Source organism: Triplophysa rosa, linkage group LG24 (assembly GCF_024868665.1).
Source record: "Triplophysa rosa linkage group LG24, Trosa_1v2, whole genome shotgun sequence".
Taxonomy (NCBI): domain Eukaryota; kingdom Metazoa; phylum Chordata; class Actinopteri; order Cypriniformes; family Nemacheilidae; genus Triplophysa; species Triplophysa rosa.
In genome coordinates this window covers 2,848,678-2,864,767 of record NC_079913.1, presented here as the reverse complement: position 1 = coordinate 2,864,767, position 16,090 = coordinate 2,848,678, and the positions used below count along the sequence as shown (strand labels likewise).

Below are 16,090 nucleotides of genomic sequence, written 5' to 3'. Positions count from 1 at the left end.
ATGCAATACTTTGTTTAAATATATCTTGAAAATATATGTTTTTTCCAGTATTCTTCCAAGAGTAATCCTTGATTTTATAACACAAAATATTCCTGTCACTCCAGCTAAAGCCGGAAATATTATTTTCACCAGCGTAATACACCAATCTTACCACAGGAGGGCGCCACCCATGACATTTCTTTGCTCTCAGTAGAGCTGAGAAACATGCAAAGGGGATTAACACAATCAATTTAATGTATATAAATACACATATAATAAATATAGTATTAAATGTTGTTTTGTGAAGTTTATAGATGTTATTAAATGAAATCCATTTAAAAACATATAAAAGCTATAGTTTGCTGAAAAGAATAATCAATGAGTGGTCAAATATAAAAGGATTTAATACAAGCGATTCATGTGACTCGAGCTACAGATACGGAAATCGGTTGCTTCAGTGTAATAGGTGTTATTCACCACATGAGGGCGTCATTCATTAATGTTTTTTTTCATAGAGTTGCAGAAGTGTATCACACACATATCACCACAGGAGGGCGCAGTTCAGTCATGTTTTATACCAGTTTTTCTACGTTTACATTTTTATTTGTTTCTGAATGATGGTTTATGAAATTAATGTGACTGCAGCTATAGATACAGAAATAGGTTGCTTCAGTGTAATAGGTGTAATATACCACATGATGGCGCCAGCCGCGCCACTCATTATTATTTTTACCTCGAGTTGCAGAAGTGTAACACACACATGTCACCACAGGAGGGCGCAGTCAGTCGTGTTTTATATCAGTTTTTCTACGTTTACATTTTTTTATGTTTCTGAATGATGGTTTATAAAATGAATGTGACTGCAGCTATAGATACAGAAATAAGTTGCTTCAGTTGTAATAGGTGTAATTTACCACATGATGGCGCCACTCATCAATTTTTTTACCTCGAGTTGCAGAAGTGTAACACACACATATCACCACAGGAGGACGCAGTTCAGTCAAGTTTTTTTTTACACAAATTTGTACGTGTACATTTTTATTTGATTGTGAATAATGGTTTATAACAATAAAACATTTATTGAATGAACAATAAAAAGAGCTCAATATACTATGCAACAATATTTTATTCAAACATTGTTTACATTATTTACATGTGCATTGTATTGAAGTGTCAATTGTAGATCACAGACTTTCTGCATCAGTGTGGAAATGATGTCCTGGATCTGTGTGCAAAGGGGATTAACATTTTATTTAAGCAGGTATTGTTACCTGCTGTATGCGTTGTTTTATGTACTATAAAAAAATGTTACAGTAAAACTTTTTTTACTAAAAGATTTTTAGTGTTTTTATCGTCTACATTTATTCAATTTTCATGCATTTTTGTTTTCAAACAATAAACATTATAATGACAAAGGTGGTATAGCTTGTGTGTTAAACGACTGATGATTTTGAGCCATAAGCAGATGTATTATGAGAATAAACATCTCCTCCTCTCGGCACTGTTTTGTATCAAACAATGAAATCAGAGATTTAAAAAAATGGCCACGGATCCATATTTATCTAGACAGCTGAGAGCTGACAGTTTGAGATAGGTGGAGTTCTTATAGCTCAACAGGTTAAACATGTGCTTCATAGCTCTGGCAGTGCTGGGATCAAACCTCAGAATCCACAGGGGTTGAATATATCAGTAATTATCTATGTGAAATAACTATTCATTACTTTCTAACTATGCTCCATTTCCTACACAACTTTCAGCAGAATGTTTTTGTTGAACTTTGGCTGTGTGTATCTATGGCATATGACCTGTGAATATGGTGTAATTTTAAGCACTGTCAATCAGATTCAGTAGCTCAGGGGCGTGAGCATTAAAATCGAATCAGGAGGTCTAGGGTTAAAGCCTGAGATTCCCTTGTTTTTTTGCACATTGCACATTGAAAATATAAAAAATAAAGTTAAATACATACTTTAGGCAGATTTCATAATCTCCACTACAATAAAATAAGTTAAAACATGCTTAAAAGTGGTCAGAAATGTATATAAGGTTTGTCAAATATATGTTATACATAAATATATAATATATTAACTTTATGAATATTAACTATACTGTCTAAAATAGGTATACATTTACAAAAAGCGTAATTTCGGTTTCCGGGTCATAGGATGGTGGACGGAGGAGCGAGGAAACGAGGAGGCATATTGAGAGGCTCCCCCTGTGTCTCGATCAGCTCCCTTGTTCCCGAGGTCGTCAATCAGAGTATATCGTGTACACGGGTCCGGGCACTGGTAAGGACCCTGGCTCACTTCACATTGAGACACCGTTCACTTATTTTCCTGTGACGTGACTGCTTAAGCGCGTTGTGATAATTCACAGCTGACATCAACAACCAGCAAAACCGACATCACTCTGACTTTATTTTTTAAATACTGGTTGAAGTACATATAAGAAACACTTTCATTATTCGTTACATATCTGTGCTTTCCTAAAAAAGAATCACTTGTGTCTATGGCTCAGTGGCATGAGTGCTGGTTCCAAACAAATAGGACCTGGGTTCAAACATTAGTTTTAGGTTAAGGTATTTTTGACATGCCATAATAACTTGTGAATTTGATCTGTTTTACCCATCAGGTTCAATAGCCCAGGAGTATGAGCACTGAAACTGAACCAATAGGTCCAGGGTTCATACCTTCTGGACATCTCTTTTGTGACCAGACACCCAGTCATTATAGTTGAGAATCACCAACTCCCACCGGCTCCAGTGGTTCAGTGGAGTGGGTGCTTTACTCAAAAGAGGGAAATATTTCCTTTATTCCATTTTTCATGCCATGAAACAAACTAAAACTTATTTGGAGAAGCCAATGGCGTCCGCAGCACTGGGTGGCTCAGGCGTATGACTGCTGATTTGGAAACGAGAGGGAGAGGGTTCAAATCCCATCTGGCACAACTTCAGGGCTCTCTTTCATATGTGTTCGGTCATCCTAGGAGCAAATCATGCGTGCAAAAGCTGGTTCTGGTGGTTGATGAGGTTTGGATGCTTTAATATTTCTTATGGGTTTCTTATCAATATCAAAAGGAAAAATATACCATGAGAAACCTCAAAAGCACTTTGGCTCTATGTTATAAGCACAGCCAACAAAGCAGATGGCCAGAGGTTCAATCCCAAGCTTGGAGACTAAGTATTCAAGGACATTTCTTATGCAGGCCTGATGAAAGAAAAAGACAAATACGCTCGGAGAAATGAGACAACTGTGCATGGCGCTATGGCTCGGGGGTATGGGTGCTAACCCTGCAACAACTGATGAAGGGTTCAAACCCATGGCCTGAACACCTCTTATGCAAGCCTGATGAAAGAAAATGGCTAAACACGCCCGGAGAAGTAGCCCAAGTGTGCATAGCAAAGTAGCTCAAAGGCTGTGTGCACAACTTGAAAACAGGTGGTGTAGGTTTCAAGGCCAGGCTCTGGATTTTTGTTGTTTCTTTGCAGACCTGATGAAAAATATAAACACGCCCGGAGAACTGTCACACATGTGCCTGGCACAGTGGCTCTGGTGGATGCACACTTACATGAGAACATGTAGCCAAGGGTTCAAGGCTGGCATCTGACACTTTAAGTGTTCAATGACATCTCTTATGCGCAACTGATTTAAAAAAAAGATAAATACGCCCGGAGAACTGTCATACACGTGCAGGACCCAATGGCTCAGGTGGATGAGCACTGAACGTGGATCAAGAGGTCCCAGGTTCAAAGCCAACTGGAGGGCAAAACAAGCACAACTGGGTACTAGGAGAGGCTGGAGACCAGAGGAGAGGAGAGGAGAGGAGAGGAGTTGCAACAGACCAAGCAGCCCAGGTGGCCAGAAGATACAACCAACCCGTGAAGGGGGGGGACGTTGGAGTGTGTCTCCCCCCCGAAGATCAGGAGTGCATACACAGGGGGTTATACACCACATACTAAAATTTTTCCTTCTGGCCTACTACCAACACACAAAAAAACCTCACTACACACCTATGCATACTATTCACAACACTTCTTCTACACCCACTTGGAACCAGGCAAGTCCCTGCTCCTCAGCTGGGGTTTGAACCCAGTCTACACCACCATTCAGGACCCTGCTCATCAGCTGGGGTTTGAACCCAGTATACACCACCATTCAGGTCCCTGATCATCAGCTGGGGTTTGAACCCAGTATACACCACCATTCAGGTACCTGCTCCTCAGCTGGGGTTTGAACCCAGTCTACACCACCATTCAGGTACCTGCTCCTCAGCTGGGGTTTGAACCCAGTCTACACCACCATTCAGATGCAAGTCAACACCTGAGCTCATACCCCAGACCTCTTGATCTAAGGGTAGTGTTCCTCACCACTGAGCCATTGGACACTGCATGCTCATGACAGTTCTCCTGGTAATTTTATCTTTTTTATTAATACCTGGTCCACATAAGATATTTTCATCCAAAGCTGGGTTTGAAGCCTGAGCTACCAAGACCAGAACAAGTGCACCTTACCACCAGACCACTGGGCACTGCATGCTCATGACAGTTCTCCTGGTAATTTTATCTTTTTTATATATACCTGGTCCACATAAGATATTATCATCCAAAGTCGGATTTGAACCCTATGCTACCAAGCCCAGAGTAAGTGCACACTACCACAAGACCACTGCGCACTGCATGCTCATGAAACTTCTGGTAACTTACAACCTTCTAGTAAATGTTTGCAACTTCACAACCACACTACAAAAAAACACTTATACTGTATATACGTTATGTATGAGAAAATTATATGAGTTATTCTGCATCAATTACAGCTTATATTTTTGGATCAACCTATAGCTATTACAATTCATACCACCAAACATTATCCAACTTCCAGGGTAAATTTTTATGAAATAAATGGCCCAATTTTTGCTGCCTTCATGAGTCTTACATCATATAGGGACTAGACTACGTTGACTAGATTCTATTTGTATGAGAACATATTACTACCTGCTGGAGTAGGCTACCTCCAAAATGCATATTTAATTAATTCATCATTTGTTTGTGGGTACATTCCTTATTTTTGATAAATCTTTGATTTTGCTTGTAAAGTAATTCAAGAGCCATTATGTCTTCATATTCATGCGATAGGATGTAGATCCTGAGCTCCCATAGACCCAATAAGCAACCAGGACTCGGGATGAATTGAACTGAAATACATTTGAGTCATAAAAGCATTCAAAACAACAGCTGACCTTAAACCCCGTTCTCTCATGTTATGAAGCATGAGCTTTAACCATCACCAGCCCTTCACCTCAACTCACCTGTTTGAGTTTTAACTATTAAAGCAAATTACTCCTTCAAAAACAAATATTTAGGGTTCATTATTTATGGAACATTAAACCTAGTTAACAGATGACAATGTTGAATGTTAACCCTACCAATAAAAATATATTACATTTTATGAATCTTTTATATTCATAAATTATATAAGTCAGTTCCAATGATCAGGTTGTAGCTGTTGTTTTTCAATCAAACACTCTCAGTGATGCTGTTGTAGTTTGATGATAGTCGACAAATTTAGGAAAAAAACAACCTGGACCAACCTGATGAGCCAGTATGTGGATGTATCCCACAAGCTCCCATGATCCGTCACTAAGACAACGCCACACAACACATTAAAAGACCGTACATCAGTTGAGACATACTGGATACGAACTACAGCTCTATGGTAGGACAATCTTTGTAGAATTTCTGTGTGTAATGTAAAGTTTTACTTTTTAAGAAAATCACATACATTTTGATATATGCATTAGTCAAAGATCATTTCAGTATGCATGGAAAAACACATAAGTACTCGAGGTATCACATTTGGGAGTCCTGCTTCTGTAATATATGTTTTATTTCTTGCAGTGCATACTCAACCATCTAATACCCCAATTATCTTATTTAACAGGAAGACACTTGAAGAATGGTAAGTGACTTTTGTCACCTTTATACATTACTTAACATTAAGCATATTGTTTTACATTATTAAACAATTAAAGAACTCAAATCTGTTTGGAAATTTTGAGATTCCTATCATACATTTCCAAACAGATAAAATTCCCTTTAGATCAACATCAGTAATAATCTTGCAGCCTTCAGGTACCAAAAAGTCCAAATCTAAAAGTGCAAGACCTGCCACAAAAAGCAAAAAGAAGAGTTCTGCCAAGAAACGGTCCGCAAGTGCCAAAACCGCAACAAAAGACGTGGATATTCCGAGTCCAGCCGCCATGGAGAACATTTACTACATCTCTCATAATGCAGTGGACTGCTTGGAGTTCAGAGGCTTTGGCTGGCCCGGGGCCTCCAAGAAGAAAGGGAAAAAAGGGAAAAAACAAAAAAGCAAAAAATGAGTGCATCTTCACTTTACCCGTGTAGGCCTTAACAATATATAAAATATATAAATAATATATATATATATATAACTTTTTTTAATTGTCAAATTGTTCACAAATCAAAATCAAATCAAAAGATTTCAGCAGAAGAAATTTACATTTTGTACAGTGTCAAAGATGTTACAATGAAGAGAAGACAAGTTTCTATCATGTAATCTGAACGACAACAATTGTCATTTAATTTCTGATTCCTTGGAACTCTGGGAGAAATAAAAACTTGTTACTTTTTATTGTCTTGTAAAAACTCTATGTTTAGATGCAGGGATTCACTCCAAAATGCAAAACAAACAAAATTGTGCAATGCAACAGCAGGGGGCATTGGAGCCCACATTTAACACTGGGTAAGAAATCAGGCTTTAGATTCAGTAGATTTGTTATCGACTACTTTATTTATCATTTCAAATGGTTACGCTCTCCAGACAGAGAAAATTATAAACTCATTCATAAAATAAGCTATTTTGTAAAATGTTACACAAGAGAAAACGTAAGAAGTTTGTAAGATCATTCAAATAGGCATATATGCCGGTTAATCTAAACACCAAAAGAAATTAAAATTGAATCGACGAGGCCATTCATGAGGCCTGTAACAGTTTTAATGTGCTTGGAAAATTCTGAGTTTAGAACAAAGTGGGAGTTATTTTTCAAACACACACACACGCACACACACGAGCACACAATCAGATAAATACATAGCAGGAAACTGACTGCTGGGCAACAACGGCTTATACGATGTCTCGGGTTCGTCGGATGGCACAGCACAAGAGCATGCTGAAGATCATACCGAAGATCTGTCAACGACAAAGTCTGAGGTTAATATCTGATGCCAATAAAATGAGGTAATAAACCAGGTAAGTGTAATCTTTTCAGTTTCTTGTCCACGAATGAGCTTAGCTGAGATCTTAAGAGTTCAGACTCACCATGATCACTCCAATACCAATTCCAACACCTCCAATGATGTGAAGCTTAGAGGTGAACACTTCTTTGATGGCACTTGGGCAGCTCTAGGGTACAAAAAGGGTTTAAGAAACACTTGAATGTAGTAAAACTAAATTGCTACTCATGTCATGTCTACATTTCACTGAGGAGTATGTGCTAGCTTCATTATTTATTAGTTTCTGGTACCGTAGTGACAAGGACTTCTAATCCCTCCTTTTTCGGGCAGATGTCAGCAGAGAAATCAACTGCCGTTCCTGTCGGTCCACAGCACTGCAGCTAAACGCACAAAAACAGTCATTCAATTAACTTTCACTAAAGAATACTTAAAGCGTTATTGTTTTTACTCTTGTGGATCAAACAAACTATAAAATCAAAAACTAACTCCAAAATGAATCAATCGCAGCGTTTCCTTCAAAGCATCCTGTTTTGTTGCTTTGTAGTTGCTGAAAGTCTCCGTGTAGAACGTTTGGACATCTGACACAATCTGAGTGACACACAATGAGAAAATGAGCAAGAAACAAGACAAAAATAACATTTCGAGCATCCTTGAAGTATGAACATCACCCACCTTGTCTTGATTGGACAATCCCCAGATTCCAGCAGCGACCTCTGCCGCAAAAATGATGAGCAGGAAAGCGAAGAACTGGAGAGAAAAAAATCTTTGCATTAACTGCAATAGTGATGTACACGGCCAACGTTGGAATTCACGATGCACAGGACAAAAAAAAGGTTTGACCCAAGCCACCATACACATGGCAAGACCATGGGCCCTATTTAACGATCTAAGCGCACAGCGCAGGTGCACTCAGAGCGTGTCCGAATCCACTTTTGCTAGTTTAACGACGGGAAAACAGTCAGCGAGCCCGGGCGCATGGTCTAAACGGGTTGTCCCGATTCTTTTAATGAGTAATGGGTGTTTTTTGGGCATAACATGCAGTTAACCAGTCAGTTTCTCATCTCTCATTCTATTTAAGAGCCAGTTGTGATCTGCTCGTGCGTGAAGTTAAAGCACGCGAGCAGACCATCTACAGGACAACCCATCTTTTTATCTTTATGTACACAACAATAATCTTTTACATTGTAATCCACTTATTTTTTATATTTGGCATGTTTGTGTGCTGCTGCGCTTCCCTCTGTCTAATAAGTAAAGTGAAAGCGTGTTGTGGACCCGCCCAAAAGCGCATTTTCTACTAACGCGCTCTTTACATAAAAAAATACAGTATACATATTGCGGCATTGACTTCAGACTAGGTTTGAATTGGTCTATGGCGCAGTCTATTTTCAGGTACTCAAAATAGCAATGCGCCAACAATGCACCTGAAAACACGCCCACGGGTGCACAAATGAGCGCAAGTGCATTTGCAATTTAAACAACGCGGTGCAGGACGGGAAAATGAAAACTAGCAAAAACACTTGTGCTGCACCTTGCGCCGAGTGTACGATAGGGACCCATAATTCTACATACAGTAAATCATTTATGTAAACCCAGTGCCAACATGTGCCTTGCAACTTCAACCTTAATTTTTATCGATTTGATCAACAATGTTTGGGTAAGAAAATCATTGGCTAGGAAAATGCAAAATAAGGGAGTCTCACCAGTCCTAGCATGAATGAGGATTCTTTTATTGCTCCACAGCATCCGAGGAACCCGACCACCATCATAATGGCACCCGCCACGATGAGGATATACACCCCTGAAGAAAAACAACAAAAAACTTAACATAAGTAAACTAAATAACATCCATTTATTTGCCCGTTCCATTATATTCATTTTGATGTTATTTTCTGACAGCTGGAACATACTTTTCGTCACTCTTTAGGTATGCATTTTACTTCTAGCTAAAAATTGTTGGCTGCATAAATAACTACAGCTAGCTAGTTGAATGAAATAAAACCAAAGCATGCAAAATATGCAAAAAATAGTCAAAGCAAAAGCGTACTGTGCCGCATCCATGGAAACTACCTGCTTTTCTGGCCCACCTGGGTTATTTGGCACTGCAGGACGGCCCCTTTTAGACACATCTGACAGCAATTTGAACCCTTGCATACTAAACTGATCATGCTTCTGGGTTGGTGGGAGTCAAGAATCCCCATTCTTGAGAAAAGAAAGTAAACCAAGGCAAAACAAAAGTAGGTGGGGAGGGAGAAAACAATGCGAGTTCTGTTGGCGAGGAGGAGAAAGGCAGCTCTGTGAGGCATGATGGAAAGGGGCAGAGAGCTGGCATCATGTTGGCCAAACACAGGCTCATCTGAACAGCACGGCCATTATAATTCACAGAGCCTTCCCTAAATATAACACACAGAAACAAACTCAACCGACACAAATGCGGCAACATTTTCAGGTTGTCTTTTAGCCTTTAGCCGAGCTTTGAAGAACATCTCAAGGTTATTTAATATCTGTATGAATATTAATGGACAGCACAATCTCGTGATGATTGGTTAATCTTCTGGTTAGACAGAAAAACTTTGTTTCCTTCTGCTGATTCATCTTTCATTCGTATAATTTCAGACGTCCTTATATCAAAAGTTGCCGAGACGCACATTCAATTGTCCAGATTGGGTGTGTCCTTTTCAAGACCTGATCTCGCAGGTGATAAGGGAAGGTATGGAACGTGAAGAATGGTACATGATTTTTGTCTCGATAACCGTTTTATAGGGGCATTCACACCTGTACAAGGATAACTTACACATCTAGATTTGAGGGTGCTAGTAGCCAAATCTCACCTGTCAAAAACACAGTCGGGGAATCGTTGGAAGAAAAGAGTCCTTTAGTTTTCTCATCGAAACGCAGCCAGAGACCAACGGCCAAAACTCCTGTACCAGCCAACTGGAAAAACAAGAAAAGAAAATGTTATATATAACCCAATGTATGCGGCTGAGTGACCACACACAGTAAAAAGCAAACTAGCTCGCTCACATAAAGTATAGCTGCAGGCCAAGCATGGCATTATTTACAAGGGTGGAGCACACAGGAAGCACAAAACCAAATATTGTTTTTCAGAGAATTAAGTCCAACAGGCCCTACGGAACAAAGGCTTTATATGCACTGAAACTGACCCGAAAGCTACCACAGGGTCTTGCTTCCACAAAGCAAACAATGAGAACGAGATATGCAAAAATATGCGACATAAGCTACAGTTCATCTTGCCCAACCCGTGTTGTTTCCATGATGACTCTACAATGCGACATGGCTGAGAGTAACATTTGGTTTTTGTAATCAACCTGCTCCTACATGTTTATACAGACAGTCCACCACTGACACACAAAGCATTTTTCAACTACTATTTTGACGCATATTACAGATCACGCCAGAGGACATGGAAAAGTAGTTACACCGTTTAAATTCCGATTCACCCACCTATGAATTCATGCAAAGGGTGGGTCTATACGTTCCTATAGTGCTTTGAGTAAAGATGAAACAAAACAAAAACATAGCAAACATTCTAGCTTAACCAGCTCCCAAAACTGTACCACCCCCCACTTATGAGTCACAGTGAGTGAGTCAGGGGTGTGGAGACTCAAAGATTCCCAAACAGATCCCGTCTGATCCATCCACACAGAAATCCCATCATCCCATCCAACAAACTCCACCCCAATTCATTACAAGTTGGCAAGTGTTCAAGTTTTTACTCTTTAAACTTCTATAAAACAGTTTACAAAACGTATTATTGTGATTTCCTGCACACGCCTGGTGTTTTGTGAGGGTAAAAAGGTCCAAACAAAGCAGTTGTTTAAAAGCATTGGTTAATGTTTATGAAGTGATAACCACAACAGTCAGTGTTGTATAAATATGAGCAACATCAACTTAACTTAAAAAAAGATCAGGAACTTAAAATGAGTACCTTATGTCTCTAACATAATATTTGTGAATTATACATCATGGCCTAAGTAATTTAACTGTACTTTATAAGGACGGTCATGTAAAGTTGTCACAATAGTTTTATTGAAGTTTTAGTGGATGACATATGTCAAATTTCAATACTACAGCAACTTAATACAAGCCTAATACTATACTAACTTATGTTAACCAAAGAAAACAACGTATAAACTTAACAGGCATGATTTAACTAGAAAAGCTAGTATGACTCTTCAATCAACAGCAATGAAAACATCTGATAAATATTAACATCATAAACAGTTGAAAACCTACTATTTTCACAAGTATTAAAATGTTCCACCCGTTTGAAATTCAGTCAATTTTAGACATATCCGACTTTATTTACACGAATATTCGCCAATCAAATTTTGACATGGTTTGTAGTTTGTTGGGCGCGCATCCGAGTACTCGGGACGGGAGCGCGGAAAAAACGTAAAAAGTCCCCTTATTGCTTATCCCCCAAACTTCCTCATTTATATATCTTATATAAATAGTTTGAAAACTTAAGAATATAAAACCCCCACAGGAGCATCTGTACAAACTATTATGTCCAAACCACACCTCGGTCACGCCACTTCAACATTTCCGCCTTAGTGCCATCGTAACCTTGCATTTCAATCAGCTTACTGACATTTAAATACATGAAAACCTTACCCAAAAGATGAAGTTGAAGACAAATAGCAAATATTTGATGCACTGAAATCCACCTGCAGCCATGTTTAAACCGTAAAATTCAAGAAAGTGTCGAGAAAACACCTGATACTGAGTGACTGATACGCGTTTCACCACCTTAGTTTACACCTAAAAGTGTGAACTGAAAGAATTCTTTCAGGCCGCACCCTCTTATGACTCACCTGGTTTCGTCAAAGGGAAGCAAATTATAGGAGGCGTGGCTCACCGGGAGTTGGGAGTATTCGACTGCGAGGCTGCGCAGACAGAGCTGCGCATGACATCAAAGCCCCGCGAGAGCGATTAGAGAAAAGTACTGTCGGTCACTCTCGCGGTACTTTGACGTCAAACGCCGATCGGCCAGAGCAGCGCTGAATGAAGTCGAACTCATTTGTCGAAGGTAAGGACCTGGTTTCGTTAGGAGAAGGAGGCGTGTTTTTTGTGTTTTAGCGGGAAGGGTTGCAGTAGGACAAGGATGAGAAGATACCAACAACCGCGTGGTTAAAAGATTCGTCCAGTGAAAAGCACCAAACTAACACAATTATATGTAACTGTTTCAAAACACATGAATGGAATTATAAAGTATAAAAGATCCACATAATGCAAAGGTTTGCAAGGGAGTGCTGATCTTTTGTCTCCAATGCTTTTGTTAGTGTAAAAATGTAACTCAAGCAGGGCCAATGGGAAATCAGGACACATTGTCCCTTTGCTTGACACATTTTCTGTCTCAAAGTACAAAGAATGGACATGGGTCATGAAGACGACAGCACATTGAGGACGGATGTGATTTCTCATCTTCCAACGAAGTTGAGAAAACATGGCCACCAAATAGTCACTGGCAATTTGGCAATTTGCAAATGTAAAAATATTTTATTAATTTCTATTGCATACGTTATGTTTTCTATATATTTATACATTATATTTATAAATCTATAGGCTATCATTTTTGGAAGCAGGAGGTTGGTGAAGCTCTGACATGTTCCTATTCCTGCCTACAAAATTTCTGCTTTTTCATGAACCACTTGGCCAAATAAAAATGTCTGAAACAACATAATAGTTTAGTTTCATTTTAAACAAGTTGAGCTTTTTTATACCGGGTTGGGCAAAACACCTCTGGTGTTGCTTCTAGACAAAGGAAAACTAGATATTTTCTTAAACCGTTACACATAGGCAAACTATGCATGCATTTATCTATGCAACGCCCAGAAAATAAAATAGCAAATTATATGTTGAAGACTTTGCTTTTAAATAATTATTATTATAGCCTATTGCTTGTTATTATACGTTCCTTGGTAACCGTCATGGAGATTACAGTCACGTAATGTAATTAAGAGTCAAAATCAATCTCAAAATTAAATTACAAAGATGGTGGACGTTCACGTTTTCCTTTGACCAATGGGTTTTGATGGTTGAACGTCACCATACATATTTAATATAAATGAGCCAACCCATAGTAGGTTTACTGTGCTTTTCTTTCAAAACAACACAACCAGATACCAGCCAAAACAAAGTAGCAACAGTTTTACATTTAGGTATTAATATCTGTAAAAACAAATGTGATGGTAAGGATCAAGGATGGTTAGTCACGTTAGACAAAACAGTTTATATTAGACAGCATTTGGTGTGATCTTACACATACACAGCTAAGTTTGAAAATGCACATTAATTCAAACAGACAATAAATGTGCCTGTTTGTGAAATGCATTGAACTCACCCAAAATACAAAATTAAAGAAAAACAAGATGTATTTGATGCATTGTTCTCCACTGGACAAAGCTGCCATTGCGTCAATCCAGTTTATAATTCCAATATACAGCGACAGAAATCTCCTTGTCGATTTTATAAATGTTCGAAATTCCCTAAGGTCTCTATGTGCCCTTGTGTTGCTAGTCTGTGTCTTGCTGCTGCTGCCCTGAAGGGCTGTGTCTGTTTATAACTGGAAACTCCCACCTCCTGTGTGAGAAATAAAGGAGCTTCCAAGCCTCTCAGTCTGTCTGTCTTTTTCTTTCTTTCTTTCTTTGTTTTTCACTTGTTGCTCAATTCATGTTAGCATGCTTTAGAGATGTGCTTCTTAAATTTGGTCCTGGGGAACCACATTTTGTAAACCTTCCATTTAAAATGTCTGATTTAAATGATGAGTTCTCAAATTATGAGACAAAATGTGCAATTGTCGGTTTGGACAAGCAGGATTAAGAACCACTTCTTTAGTTGTACAAAAAGGATTACCAAGTAATATGTTTGTATAAAGAACAGAAGTTGACATATTTTACTGGCACTATTTTCTGTGGTTCATTTACAGGTGTGTGTAGCTACCATGTAATTACGTCAAAGTTAAAAGCCGAGTGGGTTAGCTACTGAGTGCAAAGGCCCATGCTATGTAGCATGAAGCTGAGAAAAAAATGTCAGTGACATCGCTGATGTTTTTTTCTTTCTTAGGCCTGAGAGCATGGACAAAAATGCTCTATCATTTGTAAGTCGCTTTGGATAAAAGCATATGCAAAATGAATAAATGTAAATGTAGATCAATGTAATTGTAATCAATTAAGAAAGGCTCTCTGGTCCCCTGTTGCATGAGAAGTAGCAAGATTAAGGGTTAAATGCATTATTGCAAGACTAGAAATTACGCAGTCATTTGCACTTAGTCAGAAACCCACACTGACATCAACATTCAGGCCCAAACAGTTACAGATACAGGTCGTAATTGCTCTTGCCTCCTCAATAATGTGTAGGTACTAAATCCCCAAAAGTTGCGTAGGACTTAAATTATATTTATTTTAAAACATATACACCACATGTGGGATTCATATAAGGCAGATAATGCAGTTTTAATTAACATGCACTGCTACCTTATGCAATGATTACTCATGGCCGGCTTCCACACTACATGTTTGCTGTTCTGTTTACAAAGTCTCTAAAAAGCTGTGCTCCGTCTAATTATAGAAGTTCTGTTCTTTGATTGATTTTTTCTAAAGCTAGTGGTGCTGGTGGTGCCGGTTGTGCGGAGGCGAGTACAGTGAGGATGACAATTTTGTTTAGAGCAGGACTGTTTTGTGCTGAAGAATAGAGGCCATTGTCACGATTTGAGCGGCATACTTTCTCAACTCCCAGTGTTTTGCAGTTTTAATTAACATGCACTGCTACCTTATGCAATGATTACTCATGGCCGGCTTCCACACTACATGTTTGCTGTTCTGTTTACAAAGTCTCTAAAAAGCTGTGCTCCGTCTAATTATAGAAGTTCTGTTCTTTGATTGATTTTTTCTAAAGCTAGTGGTGCTGGTGGTGCCGGTTGTGCGGAGGCGAGTACAGTGAGGATGACAATTTTGTTTAGAGCAGGACTGTTTTGTGCTGAAGAATAGAGGCCATTGTCACGATTTGAGCGGCATACTTTCTCAACTCCCAGTGTTTTGACATCCATCCATCTCTGTCTGTGATGAACGTCAGCCTTAGCAGCAAGAACCCAATGACAATCACACTTCCACTCACACATGAGGATATTTAAGTTACAGTTGCGAAATGAAGCTGAATGTTCAAGTACTTTAGGAAGTTTCTTTCGGGGAGGCAGATGGCTTAGAATTGAGTCACAATTCAGGAATGATTTCACACTGCATTTTTCTCACATCGGCATCCCAGATGCTCATTAAATTCAATGGCCTCTGCACACATACAGCAACAAATTATTTAGGTATGAAATCCCACCCTTGCAGACACAAGACTTGACCTCAGAGTGACATTTCGCCAGTAATTTCATTTTGAAGGAGGGGCTGCTGAGTAAACAATGTGTGGTTTTGTAAACACTGAATCTGTGTTTGATACGTGTGCTGGGAAATGGGAAATGTGCTATATGTGGAGTAAACAGCACATGAATGTTGTCATATATTGAACAAAAATGTGATAAGGCATTAAGCAACAACATGACCACATCCTAATTGCTTTGTGCGTCACATTATAATGAAAAATATGTCTTTGTGAGAAACCCATTGCATATTTTTAGTCATAAAAAACATAAATGAAGTGACCAAAACGCTGTCCTATAAATGTGCTAAATGTTTTTTTTTAAATGTGCCAAATGTAGCATCCCCTTACAGTGACTCTGACAAAAGTATTTTTTATATAATATATTTTTCATGTTGTAAAGCCTTGTGCGCTTCAGTGTACATTTGCGTTTCAATTGCTCAGACATCAGANGTGACAGCGTCGTAAGCTAAACCA

General features: G+C 38.8%; 2 protein-coding genes across 2 annotated transcripts in view; one reads left to right on the top strand and one right to left on the bottom strand.

Annotated features, from left to right (window-relative positions):
• Window positions 1–6,762: 6,762 nt before the first annotated feature.
• cd9b (CD9 molecule b) lies at window positions 6,763–12,032 on the bottom strand. The gene is made up of 8 exons (XM_057323912.1): window positions 11,864–12,032; window positions 10,057–10,159; window positions 8,929–9,026; window positions 7,901–7,975; window positions 7,715–7,816; window positions 7,519–7,608; window positions 7,314–7,397; window positions 6,763–7,184 (listed from the first exon to the last, which is right to left on the bottom strand). The coding sequence occupies exons 1-8, from the start codon at window positions 11,924–11,926 to the stop codon at window positions 7,119–7,121; spliced, it is 681 nt and encodes a 226-aa protein (XP_057179895.1). The 5' UTR covers window positions 11,927–12,032; the 3' UTR covers window positions 6,763–7,118.
• ano2b (anoctamin 2b) overlaps window positions 7,226–16,090 on the top strand; it is a 44,688-nt gene continuing 35,823 nt past the window's right edge. The window contains exon 1 of the mRNA XM_057323911.1: window positions 7,226–7,244. The gene's annotated coding sequence lies outside the window, so the exon portion shown is untranslated. The remainder of the gene's footprint in view (window positions 7,245–16,090) is intronic.

What these genes read in the sequence shown, in the direction of transcription:
- cd9b (XM_057323912.1), bottom strand. Translation starts at nt 11,926, where the DNA reads ATGGCTGCAGGTGGATTTCAGTGCATCAAATATTTGCTATTTGTCTTC. An exon ending in CCCGACTGTGTTTTTGACAG is followed by an intron (nt 9,027 to 10,056) that starts GTGAGATTTGGC and finishes GTTTTTCTTCAG; the next exon opens with GGGTGTATATCCTCATCGTG. An exon ending in GATTGTCCAATCAAGACAAG is followed by an intron (nt 7,817 to 7,900) that starts GTGGGTGATGTT and finishes TGTGTCACTCAG; the next exon opens with ATTGTGTCAGATGTCCAAAC.